This window comes from Gadus macrocephalus, chromosome 1 (assembly GCF_031168955.1).
Source record: "Gadus macrocephalus chromosome 1, ASM3116895v1".
In the NCBI taxonomy this organism is placed as follows: Eukaryota; Metazoa; Chordata; class Actinopteri; order Gadiformes; family Gadidae; genus Gadus; species Gadus macrocephalus.
The window spans coordinates 24,936,019-24,952,758 of record NC_082382.1 but is presented as its reverse complement, the minus strand read 5'-3'; the positions used below and the strand labels follow the sequence as shown (position 1 = coordinate 24,952,758).

Below are 16,740 nucleotides of genomic sequence, written 5' to 3'. Positions count from 1 at the left end.
GCCATTTGCAAGTCATGTTGGTGGAAAGCATGACTACATATATGAAGACCATGATATCTTGGGATGTCATAGATTCAATCATAGTCTGCAAAATCTTTGAACAAAAATATTTTAATGGAACGGCCAGTGACATACAACAGTGCATCTTTGTTGGAATAATAACATTTCAATAAGCAGGATATAACCGATACAACAATAAATTAATCCATTATTCACATTTGGACGATGTCGCTTGTGACATATTTGGCCCAAACAAGCCACAAAAAAACCAAAATAAAAGAATAAAAAAATCTTTTCATATTACACCGGAATGTTCATCTCTAATATCTACTGAAACACTGGCAATAAATAACTGATCTCAACGTTACACTCAGCGCCTTGCATTGCAGTGCATCCCTTTGTACCTACAGTCTCCAGACTTTGTGCTCTTGTGTATTGTGTGACTACTCAGATCGGCTCAGTCTACTCAACAGCAATCTTGCTTTCACCTGAAATTTGAATAAAACCATTACAACACTATTCCAGATATTTCCGTCACAGCCTTCAACCGACGAAGATGTCTGGAACAGTTGAGCCGTAACTCTGACCGTTATTCAAAACCTTTTCTACATTTTAAAGCGCTTAGCACGAGTATTGGGGTGGATGTGTTTTATATGTTGGTGTAGCTGTTTAACCATATTTCTATGAAAGCCTACAAAACGTTTTTTTGTAACATTCATACTTTGTACTTGATATTATCATAAGGAATAAAACGAGGCAGAATTGGCCAATTTGGGGCTTACAAATATTAAAAAAATAGAATAAGAAAAGTTGTAACAACAGCCACTGTTAAACACTCACACTACTCAAATGGCATTCATACATACACAATGAGTCAGTGTGTTGAAAGTTATCAACTACAACTACAAAAACCTCTGCTTCCGTTTACGTCAATGACATCAAACATGGAAGCAACAATTTCTAACTGGTCCAGTGATTCACGGGTACAGTAAATGATAGGAGTGGTCCAGCAATGTACAATCACCAGACTCTGCAGTCATAAGGCAACACATTAAAACGGCAGGTCCCGTTGAGCAAAGGGGCTTTTCATTAGTGCTCCGTTTCACACGGGACCTCGATTCTCATTTATAATTGTGTTTAGCTTTTCATTTAAAGAGTAATAATACGAATGAACGTCATGAAATGGGTATATCCCCTCACTGAATGGGCTCTTGTAAACAGGGTCAGATGTTGATGATTAATAATTAATAATTACAAATATGTGCTTTCTCTTGTTCTCTTGTGCTACTGTGTTAGCCTAGCCGCTGCCAACACAAAACTTTGTGTGAAGCTTTTTTTAAAAGCTTAAACACTCTCTATGCAGTTTGCATCGAGGACAACCCTGCTGAGCATTGGTTTTTAATCCGATTTGAAATCTGTTAAGCTGTTCACATCCAAATGTCCAGCAGGATTCAGGTTCTGACACCGATGTAGGGCTTAGAGGAGGAGCAACGTGTTGGATGGTTCGCTCTTTAGAAAACAGCGATAGCAGTGGCCGGGAGGGGTCGATGTAAACTCTGGAACGTCAAGACAACGGTGACACACAAAGGAAGGAACACACAGAAGCCGTCCCAGGAAACACGTCGCCTTCAGTCGGAAGCTTCCCTCTCCTCGGGAACCGACATGAAGATCTTCTGACAGAAGGTGGTGAAGATGTCTGAGGAAACACAAGAAGACCAGCTCGTAGCTTTAGTTATGTACATCGAGACACACAGACGATTGTCGATCTTACTGTTCTCTATCTCCCGTACCTTCTTAACTCTCTCACTTTATAATAAAGCATAAAAATGCAAAATAAATAACAAAAGAAGGTGGATGAACACAGCAACGCGGTCGGGGACAGAGGATCGGTCATCTCACCCAGCACCCTCTTGATGGACAGCGGTTTCTTCCACTTGTAGCCCAGTAGGTAGGCGGGGATGCCCGTCATGATGATGCAGCAGCCAATCAGACACTCGTACGGCGCGGCCCAGAAGGACACCACGATCATGAAGACACAGCTCAGGACGAACAAGATGGGGATGCCTATAAACAACTGAGGAGGAGAAGGAGGAGTGGGAGGAGGAGGAGGAGGGGGGAGGAGGAGGAGGGGGGAGGAGGGAGGGGGAGGAGGGAGGGGGAGGGAGGGGGAGGAGGGGGGGGGAGGAGGTGGAGGTGGGAGGAGGTGGAGGAAGGGGGGTGAAGGAGGAGGAGAAGGAGGAGGAGGGGGGAGGAGGGGGAGGGGGGAGGAGGAGGAGGAGGGGGGGGAGGAGGAGGAGGAGGAGGGAGGGCGGGAGAAGGAGAAAAGAAAGTTATGAGGCAACGCATTGTTTTACACAACAGATCTCTTCATATTCAGGCGCTTTGATCAACTAAAATCTGGTTTCTTTTTTATCAATGGTCACTCTCCTTCTCATAGATAATCACTTTGAGTGCTTTTATCAATATACTCAGAGAAGAGGGGATTGCAACCATGGAAACCCCAGAGGATGATAAAAGCCTTTCATCCCTGAACACGAATCCTTGGATGTGTTTGGAGTTAGAATCAGCAGAACCACCAGAGTACCACTTGAAATCCTGCTTTCAACCACGCAGATGGAGCTTTCAAAACCCTGAGGTTCAAACGGATATGCAGAACATTGTTTGTGTCGATTTTGTCTAATTCCTTTTGTTTGAGGCCTTGAAAGAAGCCAGAGTACATAGTTCAGCGCAGACGTTCAAAGACTGTCTGACACTTTATTTTGATCTAAAACTATTAAACCAAGAATCCTCTCAAATCCCTACCATCACACAAACCTCTGTCAACGTAGTCAACATAAAGTAAACACTAACTAAACCCCTACAGCGATGCCAACCTAGATCTCCCCCCACGCGTTGTGTTATTTCATGGAACGGTCCATTCCCCAGCTGCAGGGGGACTTCTGGGCCAACACACCTTGATGGGTCGTCTGAGCTCCGGCTTGGTGAAGCGTAGCCAGATCAGCCCGCCGATCGCCATGCCAACGCACAGCCAGGTGAAGAAGCTGAAGAGGTTGATGACGGTGAAGATGTCCTGGGAGATGGCGTACATCATGGACAGCAAACACTGTGGAGGGAGGGAGGGAGGGAGGGAGGAGAGGGAGAGAGGGAGAGGGAAGGAGGAAGGGAGGGTTGGAGGGAGAGAGGAGAGGGAGAGAGGGAGAAGGGGAGGGAGGGAGGGTGGGAGAGAGGAGAGGGAGGGAGGGAGGGTTGGAGGGAGGGATGAGAGGGAGCGAGGAAGAGGGAGAAGGAGAGGGAGGGAGGGAGAAGAGGGGGAGAGGAAGCGGGAGGGAGTGAGTGAGAGGGAGAGGGAGGGAGGGAGGGAGTGAGGGAGAGAGAGAGGAGGGAGAGAGGGAGAGAGAGAAAGGGGGAGAGAGGGAGAAGGAGAGGGAGAAGGAGAGGGAGGGAGGGGGAGAGAGGGAGAAGGAGAGGGAGAGAGGGAGGGAGTGAGAGGGAGAGAGGGAGAGAGAAAGAGGGAGAAGGAGAGGGAGTTCGAGGGAGGGGAGAGGGAGGGAGAGAGGGAAGAGAAGAGGGAGGGAGGGTGGGAGAGAGGGAAAAGGATAGGGTGGGAGGGAGGAGGAGGAGAGGGAGAGAGAGAGGGAGGGAGAGAAGGTTGGGGTTTGATTCTCTGTATGTTTCTTTGAACAGCAAACAACTACTATAACATATTCTCTACCTAAAAAATAGAAATGCCTCTCTAACAGATGGCAAGCGTCTCCCTTATTTGTCATCTGTTTATTATATATTTCTTATCGCTATGCCATTCCTGATGTTTGTTGGTGTCATACTACCCGTATACAGAGACCTGAAACGTAATAGTCTTAACATAGTGATGAGGAATTGTCAATATTAGTAACAATAAAGTGGATCTCTCTGAGGTTTTCTCACAGTGAAGACGAGGGAAGGAACAGGGGTGAACTTTTCAGTGTGGACCAATCCCAGAGCGGCAGGAAGCTGTCCCGCCCGAGCTCCGGCATAGAACAGCCTATCAGAGAGCAGGGATAGAAGAAACAGCAACCAGGAAATGAGTTTAGTGTATCAGATGACATTGTGCTGGGGAAGAGAAGATGTCTCTTATCGATATATGAGCAGGAGGATGTGTGATGTTGTTGTTTGGTTGTTGATGTGTGTGTGTGTGTGTGTGTGTGTGTGTGTGTGTGTGTGTGTGTGTGTGTGTGTGTGTGTGTGTGTGTGTGTGTGTTGTGCGTGTGTTTGTGTGTGTCTGTGTCGGTGTGTGTGTGTGTGTCTTTTTGTGTTTGTGGGTAGGTGTGTCTGTACGTGTAGGTATTGTGTGTGTGTTTGTCAGTGTGTGTGTGTGTGTACAACACACACCGTGCGGACGTGAACAGGGACCCGTTGACGGCGCCGAAGCAGGAGAGGCCCACGAACACGGGGATGAGCCAGGCCATCACCCCCAGGTGGTGCTCCCCAAAGGTCTGCACACACCAAGGGGACATTACCACCTCACACGTCTGATGCTCGTCACTCACCGAGAGGCAAGAACAAAGCAACAACATATTTTTACTAAGGAAAATAACAAAAATAGTCACGCACAGTGACTTGGATAAGTAACTTTAATCTGATTACTGGTTTTGAAATAGTAACGCGTTAGATTACTCGTTACTGAAAAAAGTAGTCCGATTAGAGTAAAGTTTAGTAAAGCTTTACTCTAATCTGACTACTTTTTTCACTAAGTATTAAAGTATTAAGTAATGCATTACTGGCATCACTGCTCACTACTGACCCATGACATGACTCCAAAACAATGCACAACACACTGCAGCACACACAAAAACACTTCTTATCATTCGACTAGCAGACTCCTTGAGATCTGAGTCTAAACATAGGAGCTAGAATTAGAATTAGACCATTATTAATTACACCAAATCATGTTTACATCTTTTCTTTTTACTCTTTACACTTATTACATATTTTGCGTATCATCTGCATTTTTTCTTTTCCATGTTTCAAGAATATCTCAAGAACTATTAGCTGGCTATCTACAGATGTATAGATCAATAGTATCCATAGTAACGGTGTATATATAACAGCTATGACTGTCAATGTGGATCTTAGGTCCAGATGGCGGGTCGGGCTCACCACAGCCACGGCCTCGGACTGCACCATCTCACTGGGCGAGATGGTGGTGAAGTACGCCATGTTGGTCAGCACGTACACCACCGTCACGATGGGCATGGAGATGATGATGGACAGGGGGAGGTTCCTGAAGGGGGGCGCACCAGAGGTCAAAGGTTATTGTCGAAGGGTATCAAGAGCAGCACCTTTCGGTCAGAGACCGATTGCACCGATGTGCAAAACTGAGAGATACAGGAAGTCCGCTATACCAGCTGCTATAAGGTTTTACAACAAGCAAAAATATCTTTGCACCTTTTCTGGATTTATTTATTGTATTTTTATTAAGTATGGATGCTTTCTGAGAAAATGTGTGGTGTTATGACTGTCTTGAAGCTGCTGTGGCACTGTAATTTCCTGTAAAGGATTGTTCAAGGATCTATCCATCTATCTATATATTGATAGGGTTCGGGTTTTTTAACAGACGTGTGAATTCGTTTTGGGTCATTTGTTTGAATGTTGTCAATTAGCTGTCAACATGTTACGCAGTAGGCCTACATGTTCGGCCGCAAGCCAACATGTAAAGAGCAACGTAGACAACATCCACGCAGCCTCCAGCCTATATCAGTCACCTCTCTGGGTTGATCATCTCCTCGGTCACGTAGTTCAGGTAATTCCTACGGGAACAGCACACATCATACGATTAGAGCCGTCACATGAACGCCGGGCGGTAGGAATCCATTCAAGCAAACAGGCGGTCCAAACCGGATACAAAACGTACCAGCCGCCGAACGCGAACAGACCGCTGTAGAGGGCCAGCACGATGTTGTCCACGCCCATCTTGCTGCCCTCGAAGGCGAACTCCGGAGTCAGGTAGGGAACGTCCCCTGGAGTCGCCGAGGACACACAAGACACGTGTACATCATTTTAGGTTTGAACATTTACTTTTTGACCGTTTTGTGAAATTCTTTAAGACGAAATTTCAAAGTTCTCGGTTATAAGTGTTCTTTGGGAGAGACATGCTGAATAAATACATCATATTTTCGAACTCAAAAATAATCGTTAGAATAATCTTGATTTCAATATTGACCAAACGTAATCGTGTTTATGATTTTTTTCCATAATCGAGCAGCCCTACAATACAGGACAGGACACACAACGGACGCTGTTTGGACCAAGGTGTTGGGGGACAAAACATCTACCCCGATGCCCCGGTGCAGTGACGGGGACACTGTGCTGTGGAAGGCTCCGTCCTTCGGAGGAGACGTAAAACCGAGGTCCTGACTCACTGAGGTCGAAAAAGATCCCAAGACACTTAACGCAAAGAGTTTGGGGTTTCCCCGGTGTCCTGGCCCAACCAGGCTCATTCAATCTGGCCCCCTAATCGTCCTCCTGTATAATTGGCTTATTCATTAATTCCCTCACTCTCCAGCTCAAGCTGGTGTGTGGTGAGCGTTCTGGTGCAGATTGGCTGCCGTGCAGTGGGGGCTACACACTGATTCAAGATTCAAGAGGGTTTTATTGTCATATGCACAACAATTACAGAGCATGAAATTCTTTAGTCTTGGGCTCCTCCAACAGTGCAATATAAGAGAAAGTAAAGGTATATGAGAAACACAAGTAGGAAAGCTGAGACCTCATTCACCACCCAGGTGGTGGTGAATGAGGTCCCCCCCCCCCCTCCCCCCTTCACTGTAAGCGCTTTAAGTTTCCAGAAAATAAAATATTAAAGGCACCCAGTGCAACTTTATGTAAACATTCAATGAAAAATAAACATTCAATTTCTAGTCTTTTTTACACGTAAGTTTCAATAACTCCATACCATTACATATCGACACTCAAGGAGCAAAGATGAGACGTCGTTGTGTGGTGAGAACTGATAGAAAAACAACGTAAACAACAACAATCGCCGGTGGGGAGAAGCCATTTTTCCATTGACTGGAAGCCTGCTTTATTTATTGTAGGTTACAAAAAATAAAGAAAATGGCGGCATTGTTGTTGTTATCGATTTTCTATCAGTTCTCACCACACAACGACGTCTCATCTTTGCTGCTTGAATGTCGGTATGTAATGGTATGGAGTTATTGAAACTTACTACGTGTAAAAAAGACTAGAAATTGAATGTTTATTTTTAAGCCTCGAAAGTTGCACTGGGTGCCTTTAAAATATTAATATTACTATATTAATTCAATGAATGATTATTATGAATGATATGGGTTCCAGGGGAAGGCTGGGAAGGAGGACGGTCCACATGAGACTCACTAGCGGTCTCCTGTGTTCTGTGGCCCATGACTGCATTTTGGGGTGAGAATAAATTACTGTGATGCCAACTTGTGAAACTGTTGCGTGTGCTTCTGCTTCCGCATTCATTATTCAGCCCTATTCGAGTTAAACCCGGAAATTGACCCTGCTGCCAGCCAATAGCCGGTTTATCTGACTGTTTGGTGGCAGAAGATCATTTCAGGGTTAGTTACTAAACCAATTGCTTGTTTGGTATATGTTGGTAGACTGGCAGGTAAATAGATCAAATGTAAAAAGTTAATTTTGGATCTAGTCTTTCCATAATATAAATGTCTGTGTAAAGTAGTTAGAAACCATTGCTACGAATAATTACATAACCCTACTGTCAAATATCCATAATAAGTCAGTAAGCCATCAACATCCAATAAACCACATGAATTAGAGGGGAGGAAATCAACAAGTAGGAGCAGGCCTGACTTTCGGGGAATTACTATTGATAAATGCCGAAGGTTTTGCCACAATTTCTGAACCAAACCTCACAGTCAATGCGGCCTTAACTCATGCATCGGTCTGTTGAGAACAGTCTTTTGAAAGAGCCAAAAACAGGCTGGCATTTACTGTCTGTGACCTCAATCTGCTTGTTGAACCAGAAAATCCCTTTTCTGTCATAGTTTCAGACCGTAGCAGGAAGTGGGGGGTGCATATAGATCAAACTGTCACCTGATCCAAACCAGCATTACTTCGACATTACTAGTACTAGTCTAGTTAAAGGCACTGTGTGACTCATCTGTAGCGGCTGGCTCTGCAAACCTTCTTCTCTACTGTACTAGTATTTTAATCATATTAATTCATTATAATATTTGACACTTATATAACAACAACCGCATTAAGAATGAACGTTTTTTTTAATTCTTATTAAAGGTCCTTTACTTTGGCTGTGACACACATAACAACAAGAAAGAATAAGATAATTACATTGTTATATCCTATCGTCTCATGATGGTGTTTAATACTCCAGGTAGCTCTGTCGTGGTGGTTCCAGGATTGGATTCAAACCCATATCACAGTGACATTTAGGAGAAGCAGTGAGCTCCTTATCTAAGGACCGTGGAGCTTGCAGTTCTCTTTACCATAAACTGCCTTCCATCACACATGGACAAAATGGCGGCAGGTAAAAGGTGGGGTGCTTCAATGCTCTGACGTTTTGTTCATATAAAGACGTCCATTCTCTGCACCCATACCCTAAATAAGAATATAATCAGGCTATACACACTCAGAATGGTGCATACATACAGCTCTGTCATTAACCAAGAGAAATTAACACTTTTCCTGACAAAACACAATCAAACTTTGACTCCTATAATTTTGCCATGCATTTATTTACGACACTGATTTTACAAAAGAAATTGTCTTGTTCCTTTGAGGTTGAGAATAACTTTCCCTCCTCAGGATTATTCTCCTATTCTATTATTCTGTCTCTGTGTCTTGAGCGCTCTCTGAAAGGAAACCCAGCCAGACAACAGTCGTCAGAGCTTTACCTAGTTCCCATAGCAACGCCGTGTAGAGAACAATTAGCGGGGGGTGTGGCCTGAACAGCAGCGGTAAAGACATGACGCCCAAACATGGAGTTGTATTACACATTTACAGGGAATACTGGAGCTGATGTTATTTTGACAGTTAAAAGATGTTTTAATTGTCTAAGTAAAAATGTAAACGTGTTTTAATTGTCCGGGTAAATAAGTAATTACCGGTAGTAATAAGTAGTATATGTTTTATTTCAACAAAGGCTGTTTTCATTCGCTATTCCATATCAGTTTGTTTAGACTAATGTTTGAACAATGGTGCCTTGTTTAGTCATTTTTCCAATTACTAAAACTACTTCCTTCACAAGAAGGTGTAGTTTTCACTCAACTTTGATGTTTCACAAGAAGCAGACACACACATACGCACACACACACGCACACACACACACACACACACACACACACATGCACGGACACACACACACACGCACAAATACACACACACACACACACACATGCATACTACAATGGAGTCCAGTGTTGCCACTCTGCTACTGAGCCAAACCAACCCAATGATCATGAATCAGTACGTGATCATCAAAGACCGAACCGATTCTGGATGCAGTGCGAATGAACGAAATACCCAAAGAAAAAACATCTTCTTAGATTAAATGACTTCAACGCATGCTGATTCTGGGCGCCTCCAAAAGCCCTCAATGTGAGCGATGTCGTGCTGAACCTTTGGTCCGTATGACTCGACAAGCTCTGTGTTCATATTGTGGAAAAACTTCCAATCGTGTGCATTCTGTACACTTGAACTCAGTGATTTAACCCCACCATTTGTGATTCCTGATTGGTCAACAACGTATCCTTTCATTCTGGCTCTACCACCAATTGCACACATTTCCATCCTCCGTTTATGAATACGTCTCGAACTTTGAAGCTTTCCTTTGGTGACCCGATATGAATGGAGGGAGATTCAGAAGAAACAAAGAACCACTGATAACTCACTAAAGTGAACGAGTCACTTCCTTATAAAATAGCGCTCAGCAAGTTTCTCCCAACGCGCCGAACATGTCTTTAGAGGATCAACACTTTCCCCGCTCATTTCCTGTTGTTCACCACCTGTGCGACCCACCTGTGCCAATCTTGATGAAGCCGAAGATGATGATGATGCCGAGGGCGAGCAGCTTGGAGACGGTGAACAGGTCCTGGACCTTGGTGGCCGCCTTCACGCTGAGACAGTTGACGAACGTCAGAGTGGCTGCAGAGGGCGGCAGCACAAAGCGCACGCCGGAGGTCACGAATGAATTATCGAATGCTAAGATGAATCGGGGAGACGTTTGCGTTTTGTCTGCGATCGAGGCCTTCGCGAAGGCCTCGATCGCAGACAAAACGCAGACGTCTCCCCGATTCATCTTAGCATGCGATAATTCATCCTGCGACTCCGAAAGACGAGGCCGGGGGTTGAGACCAGACGCCCGCCGACCCCACAACGCAGACCCCCCCCCCCCCCCCTACTCACTGAGGCACACGCAGGCCAGGAGCTTGGCGGCCGAGTCGGGCACGGGGCAGCTGGGGTAGAGCGGCTTCAGCAGGTAGGTGGCGAACACCAGCGACACCACGTACTGCGACGACGGCCGGATGATCAGCATCTCCACCCACAGCTTGAGGAAGGCGGCCAGCTCGCCGTACACCTCCAGGATGTAGGTGTAGTCGCCGCCCGACTTGGTGATGGTGGTGCCCAGCTCGGCGTAGCACAGCGCGCCGATGGTGGAGATGACGCCGCAGACGGACCAGACGATGAGCGACAGGCCCGACGAGCCCACCTCCTTCACCACGCCCGTGGGCGTGATGAAGATGCCCGAGCCGATGATGGTGCCGATGATCATGCCGATGCCGTTGCCGAGGGTGATGCTGCGCCTCAGCTCGATCTTCCCCGGCGCCGCCGCCGCCGCCGTGGGGGCGCTGGCCGCGGCGCCGTTGGCGGCGGCGGGGCTCGGGACCATGGGGTCCGACGGGGACGGGGGGCCCGTCTCCCCGGGGGGCTCCTCCGCTGAGGGGAGGGGAGATGGGGGGGGTCAGTCACCACAGGAAGGGCTCAACGTTTGGATATCGGTTTGCATTTTTTTACATAGATAGATAGATCCTTTAATAATCCTTTACAGGAAATGACAGTGTCACGACAGCGTATGGACAGACATGACAAACACACATTCCCTCATATAGCTAAAATACTTAAATACTTAAACAATAAATACAATAATAAATACTAAAAAGCGTTTTTTTTCATGCATTATCAAACCGTATGGCCGCTGGTTTACAGGACTTCCTGTACCGCTCCGTTTTTACACATTGGCGCAATTAGTCTCCGACTGAAGGTGCTGTTCTTGACCACCTTCAGGGCGTGGAGTGGGTGAGTGGGGTTAGTCATTATTGAGGCCAGTTTGTTGAGGATTCTGGCCTCTGCCACCTGCTGGACCTTTAGCTGCTCCGCTTAATGAACATGTAGAATGTTCATGCTGTCGATTGTATTTCTATAATAGTTGAACATGATCGGTCCTATATTCAATTTTATTGTGTTCAATACTTAAACATAATAACATATTATAATATCATATGGGTCGTTATGATACTCGATCAGTTACAATCGGTTGAAGAGCCTTTGGAGGACTTGGAGGGAGATGATGAAATATTGCAACATTGTGTAATCCACGCGATTTGCCTTAATGACGTGAGCAGACACAGCAAGTGTTCATCATGCAAGAACATGATGCTACATCAACACGTTTTGGCTCCAGCTCAGTTCAGTATGACTGTGTAATAGCATTTATGTTTTCGAGGTAGAACTCATGTTATAGCCTACACCCGGCTCATTTGTCGGGATGCAATTACAAATGAATAACTCTGTCACTGTAATTACTGGTGTATCTAGTTTTACGAGATATTCCGCAAATGGAGCAGGTGATAAAGCAAATACAAACAGAATGCTTGCATGCGTGTGTGTGTGTGTGTGTGTGTGTGTGTGTGTGTGTGTGTGTGTGTGTGTGTGTGTGTGTGTGTGTGTGTGTGTGTGTGTGTGTGTGTGTGTGTGTGTGTGCGAGCGCGCGCGCGTCTAGTCGGTTGTAGAGTGGTTTGTATTTACTAGCGGCTCCAGACATCGGCCCATCGTATTCCGGTGCTTTGCATGGCCGGTACCAACGTGCTTCCACCAGGGTTGCATCACATCGCACCGAGAGCGCGTGGCAGAAAAGGCATCCATGCGCCATGTGGAAGCCATGATGCATGCATGTGTGTGTGTGTGTGTGTGTGTGTGTGTGTGTGTGTGTGTGTGTGTGTGTGTGTGTGTGTGTGTGTGTGTGTGTGTGTGTGTACCTACCCCCCATCTTCTCCTGGCTCACCGCCTTGGTAACGCTGTCGCGGCTGCCGCGTGATTTAAGCTCCGGCTCAGCCATCCTTTGTCCTGTTCCTCGTCTGTTTCCCTCTCCCCTCTCTCTCTCTCTCTCTCTCGTGCTTTTATACCTTCCTCTCTTCAACCGCCAATTTCCTCTGCTGCTGCTGCGGCGAGGCACACACACGCTCTGACCCACGTCTCGTAAGAACCCAACCTAGCAACCTCAACCTCTCCCTCTCTCTGCCTCTCTCCCCCTCTCTCTCCCTCTCTCCCCCCCCCCCCCCTCTCTCTCTCTCTCTCTCTCTCTCTCTCTCTCTCTCATGCAGGTTATTTCCCTCTCCCCTCCCTCTCTTCTCTCACTGTTTTATTACAGCTTCTCTTTTTTCACTCTACCTCCACATGCTGTGTGTGTGTGTGTGTGTGTGTGTGTGTGTGTGTGTGTGTGTGTGTGTGTGTGTGTGTGTGTGTGTGTGTGTGTGTGTGTGTGTGTGTGTGTGTGTGTGTGTGTGCATGTGTCTCTCTCTCTCTCTCTCTCTCTCTCTCTCTCTCTCTCTCTCTCTCTCTCTCTAGAGCAGATGGATGGAGGCGGACCATTGGTAGAGTGCGTGTGTGTGTGTGTGTGTGTGTGTGTGTGTGTGTGTGTGTGTGTGTGTGTGTGTGTGTGTGTGTGTGTGTGTGTGTGTGTGTGTGTGTCTGAGCATATGCCCACTCTACAACTAAATACTGTGATAGGTCAGTTAGAGGGAGTAAATAGGTCAATGGGAAGGGTTCGGATTGGGGGGTGCCCCTCTTATAGGGGGGGGTGCCCTTCTTATTTGGGGAACCCCTCTTATGGGTGCTAAAGGATAGCTGGCTCCCCATCATGGCGGAGGAGGGAAGAGGGGGAATGGCCAGTGTTCAATTTATCAACATAATCATAATAATGATGACGCTTAGCTTATTATTGGCTGTCAAGCAACAAAGTTGCGAGACAACCTATTATTATTATTATTATTATTGTTATTATTATTATTATTATTATTATGATTATTATCATATTGATACATATAACATAGGCCATGCATGCAGACAATGTTCAATGTATTAATATAATAATAATCATCATCATCATAATAATCATCATAATATGATGATAATTAATAACCGCTTAGCTTATTATACTATTATTATTATTATATATATATTATTATATATTATATTAATATATTATATTATATTATAACATTGATCATGTGAGCAGGCAGGTTGATGTTCAAAGTATTCAAATAATAATAATAACAATAATCGTAATAATAATAATACTTATAATAATGTAAATTAATTAGCAACCAATAGCAAACGTTTATATACACGAACAAGATCAGTCAATTTTTATAATATAATCATACTTGAATAAACCAGGTGGACTCGAACTCAGTACCTTGAATTTGTGAACATACTTGTAACAACTAGTTGGCCTATAATTTAACCTTCCCTTGCAACTCCTTTAAACCCTATTAACTAAAAAGTTGTATCTTTGTAGGCAATTATACTGCTTACACCGGTCATCCTCGGGCTTTGAACCTTGACCCGTAATGCCATGATGAGGGCTTAACGATAAGCCACACAACTTTTCTAAAATTAAAACAACTTTTTATTTTTTGCTCTAGTGTTGTAGGCTGTTATTAATCACTTTCACCGAGCTGGCTCTCTAGCGATTTATTGCATGATGAATAACCGAAACGAATAGTGACTGTATTTATGAGTATAGCCTACTTTTATTTGTATTTCAGAAGCCTCTGTATTTGTCTCGATGGTATGATCTGATTGTTCTCCGCCTCACTGTGTAGTATATTGATGAAATATGTGAATGCGGGGATTACAATTAACGTGGGACCTTTTTTTACTATTTCTTTATCATATTAAACAAATGCGTCAGTGAAACCTGTGTAAGAAAATGAGCATTCCGAGAATGAGCCCCGTTCTGTTGATGCGTACAGTAGTTGCCTACTTGCATTTCTATCACATGGACAAGTTCGACTTGCGATCCACCAGGCTCCGTATAAGAGGCTACATCTTAGCCATCAACGGTGGAGCGCAAGGCCGATGGGAGCGATTACACTGGAGCACTTTCTGCTCTGCGTCCGGGGACTTTCCCCTGGGCGATTGTGGAGGAACGGCGTCCTCAGCGAGTAGCCCAGATTGCAAGCCTTCTGAATGCCCGGATGAAGAAGGCGGGTGACTGTTTTTATACTGAGGAGTAACTATGTAGTATTTCAGAAATGGTTTTCCACGTAGGTTGCACGATTTTGTTCTATATTTTTTTAGTTCAAAACAACCACATGCTTATCGTCGTGTATAGCTATTCAACAGCATTTCTTAGAGCATATATAGGATTATCGTCATAGCGGAAAATCGAGGAGAGGCTCATGGGAGTTCCGTTGCATCGAAGAAACGCTGCATCTGCTTGATATAGAAGGCTATACCCCCACCTACTGTTCCGGGGTGTGAGCGTCTATTTATGGGTTATCATTCGGTAGGCCGTTTAGTTCTGATAAAGCCAAAAGGTACATAAGAACACCTTTTTGCACATCAGTGCATGTCAACTTGTTTCAAAGGTGTTTCCGAGTTCTACATCCAATCATTTGTGCATTTGTTTTATTTTATTGTGCCTCCAAGATGTAAAATCCCATTGAATGTATTTATTTCATTTATATTTAGTTCGTTGTTTTTTTTATCAAACATGCTGTTATTTAGATTGTTAAAATATCAGCAGATGTGTTTAGTTATTATGCGCCGAATTATCACAGCTTTTAATTGCAATTATGGAAAAACTTAAAAGATGAATGAAATGTTGTTCTTGATTGTATCCACCACTGGTGTGTTGTTTGCACCGGAATGTTTTTTTATGATGTAGAGGGGCTTATTATTATTATTATTATTAATAATAGGATTTTCTCATTAAACTGATTGCTGCTGTTGCGATTGTTTTTTCTAGTATGTATGAACCTGTGAAAATCGGTTCACACATAGGCCTACTAGACATGTATGAGATGTTAATTTTCCTCAATTAACAGTTTAACCTTTTTTAGCCAACACTGAAGTGTTAGGGGAAGCATCGTGTCGTTGACTACCCAAACAATATTTCATTATCAAAAGACAAAGAATCTGACTAAATGTGCAAAAATGTGATACAAAACAAAACCATATTCAGATGGCTGTACAAAGTGTCCAACAACACAAAAATAGTTTTGCATGTGCAACACAGATTACATCTGTCCATGAGAAATCCAAATAAATTAACATAAATGTAACTTATGTTAAACTCATCGAAAATGAAAAATTCATTAACTCACCACGGCATACTACTTGGAAATATTACAAACTTTAATAGGATACATTAACAATTCAATGTCCAATGGCACAGTACAAAGTGTGCATAACACAGATTACAACTTGTCCTGAGAGCTCCAAACTAATTAACACAAATGTAACTTTCCCATTGGACATTACCAAGCCATTAAATGTCATACTCGGATACAATCAGCAGGATACATTAACAAATCCTTTTTCAAATGGACATTACGAAGTTATTCAAACACAACAGACGACTGTGTGTGTGTGTGTGTGTGTGTGTGTGTGTGTGTGTGTGTGTGTGTGTGTGTGTGTGTGTGTGTGTGTGTGTGTGTGTGTGTGTGTGTGTGTGTCTCTCTCTCTCTCTCTCTCTCTCTCTCTCTCTCTCTCTCTCCCCCCAGAGCAGATGGACGAAGGCGGACCATTGGTAGAGTGAGTGTGTGTGTGTGTGTGTGTGTGTGTGTGTGTGTGTGTGTGTGTGTGTGTGTGTGTGTGTGTGTGTGTGTGTGTGTGTGTGTGTGTGTGTGTGTGTGTGTGTGTGTGTGTGTGTGTCTGAGCATATGTCCACTCTACAACTAAATACTGGGATAGGTCAGTTAGAGGGAGTAAATAGGTCAATGGGAAGGGTTCGGATTGGGGGGTGCCCCTCTTATAGGGGGGGGTGCCCTTCTTATTGGGGAACCCCTCTTATGGGGGGGTGGCCCTCTTATTCGGGGGTCCTGAAGGATAGCTGGCTCCCCATCGTGGCGGAGGAGGGAAGAGGGGGAATGGCCAGTGTTCAATTTATCAACATAATCATAATAATGATGACGCTTAGCTTATTATTGGCTGTCAAGCAACGAAGTTGCGAGACAACCTATTATTATTATTATTATTAATGTTATTGTTATTATTATTATGATTATTATCATACTGATACATATAACATAGGCCATGCATGCAGGCAATGTTCAATGTATTAATATAATAAATATCATCATCATAATATGATGATAATTAATAACCGCATAGCTTATTATATTATTATTATATAATATATATTATTATATATTATATTAATATATTATATTATAACATTGATCATGTGAGCAGGCAGGTTAATGTTCAAAGTATTCAAATAATAATAATAACAATAATCGT

General features: G+C 44.1%; 1 protein-coding gene across 1 annotated transcript; it reads right to left on the bottom strand.

Annotated features, from left to right (window-relative positions):
• Positions 1-92: 92 nt before the first annotated feature.
• On the bottom strand, positions 93-12,530 carry LOC132459572 (large neutral amino acids transporter small subunit 1-like). Its single transcript, XM_060054215.1, has 11 exons — positions 12,253-12,530; positions 10,399-10,929; positions 10,012-10,137; positions 5,891-5,996; positions 5,742-5,786; positions 5,137-5,260; positions 4,369-4,472; positions 3,925-4,021; positions 2,954-3,103; positions 1,900-2,074; positions 93-1,696 (listed from the first exon to the last, which is right to left on the bottom strand). The coding sequence occupies exons 1-11, from the start codon at positions 12,326-12,328 to the stop codon at positions 1,629-1,631; spliced, it is 1,602 nt and encodes a 533-aa protein (XP_059910198.1). The 5' UTR covers positions 12,329-12,530; the 3' UTR covers positions 93-1,628.
• Positions 12,531-16,740: the final 4,210 nt, after the last annotated feature.

Bases quoted from the DNA above. Each gene is read 5' to 3' on its own strand.
- LOC132459572 (XM_060054215.1), bottom strand. From the start codon at position 12,328: ATGGCTGAGCCGGAGCTTAAATCACGCGGCAGCCGCGACAGCGTTACC. The intron at 5,997-10,011 runs GTGGGTCGCACA...CGGCGACTCCAG, and splicing joins CTTCATCAAGATTGGCACAG to GGGACGTTCCCTACCTGACT. The intron at 4,473-5,136 runs GTGAGCCCGACC...TGGTGTGTGCAG, and splicing joins AGTCCGAGGCCGTGGCTGTG to ACCTTTGGGGAGCACCACCT.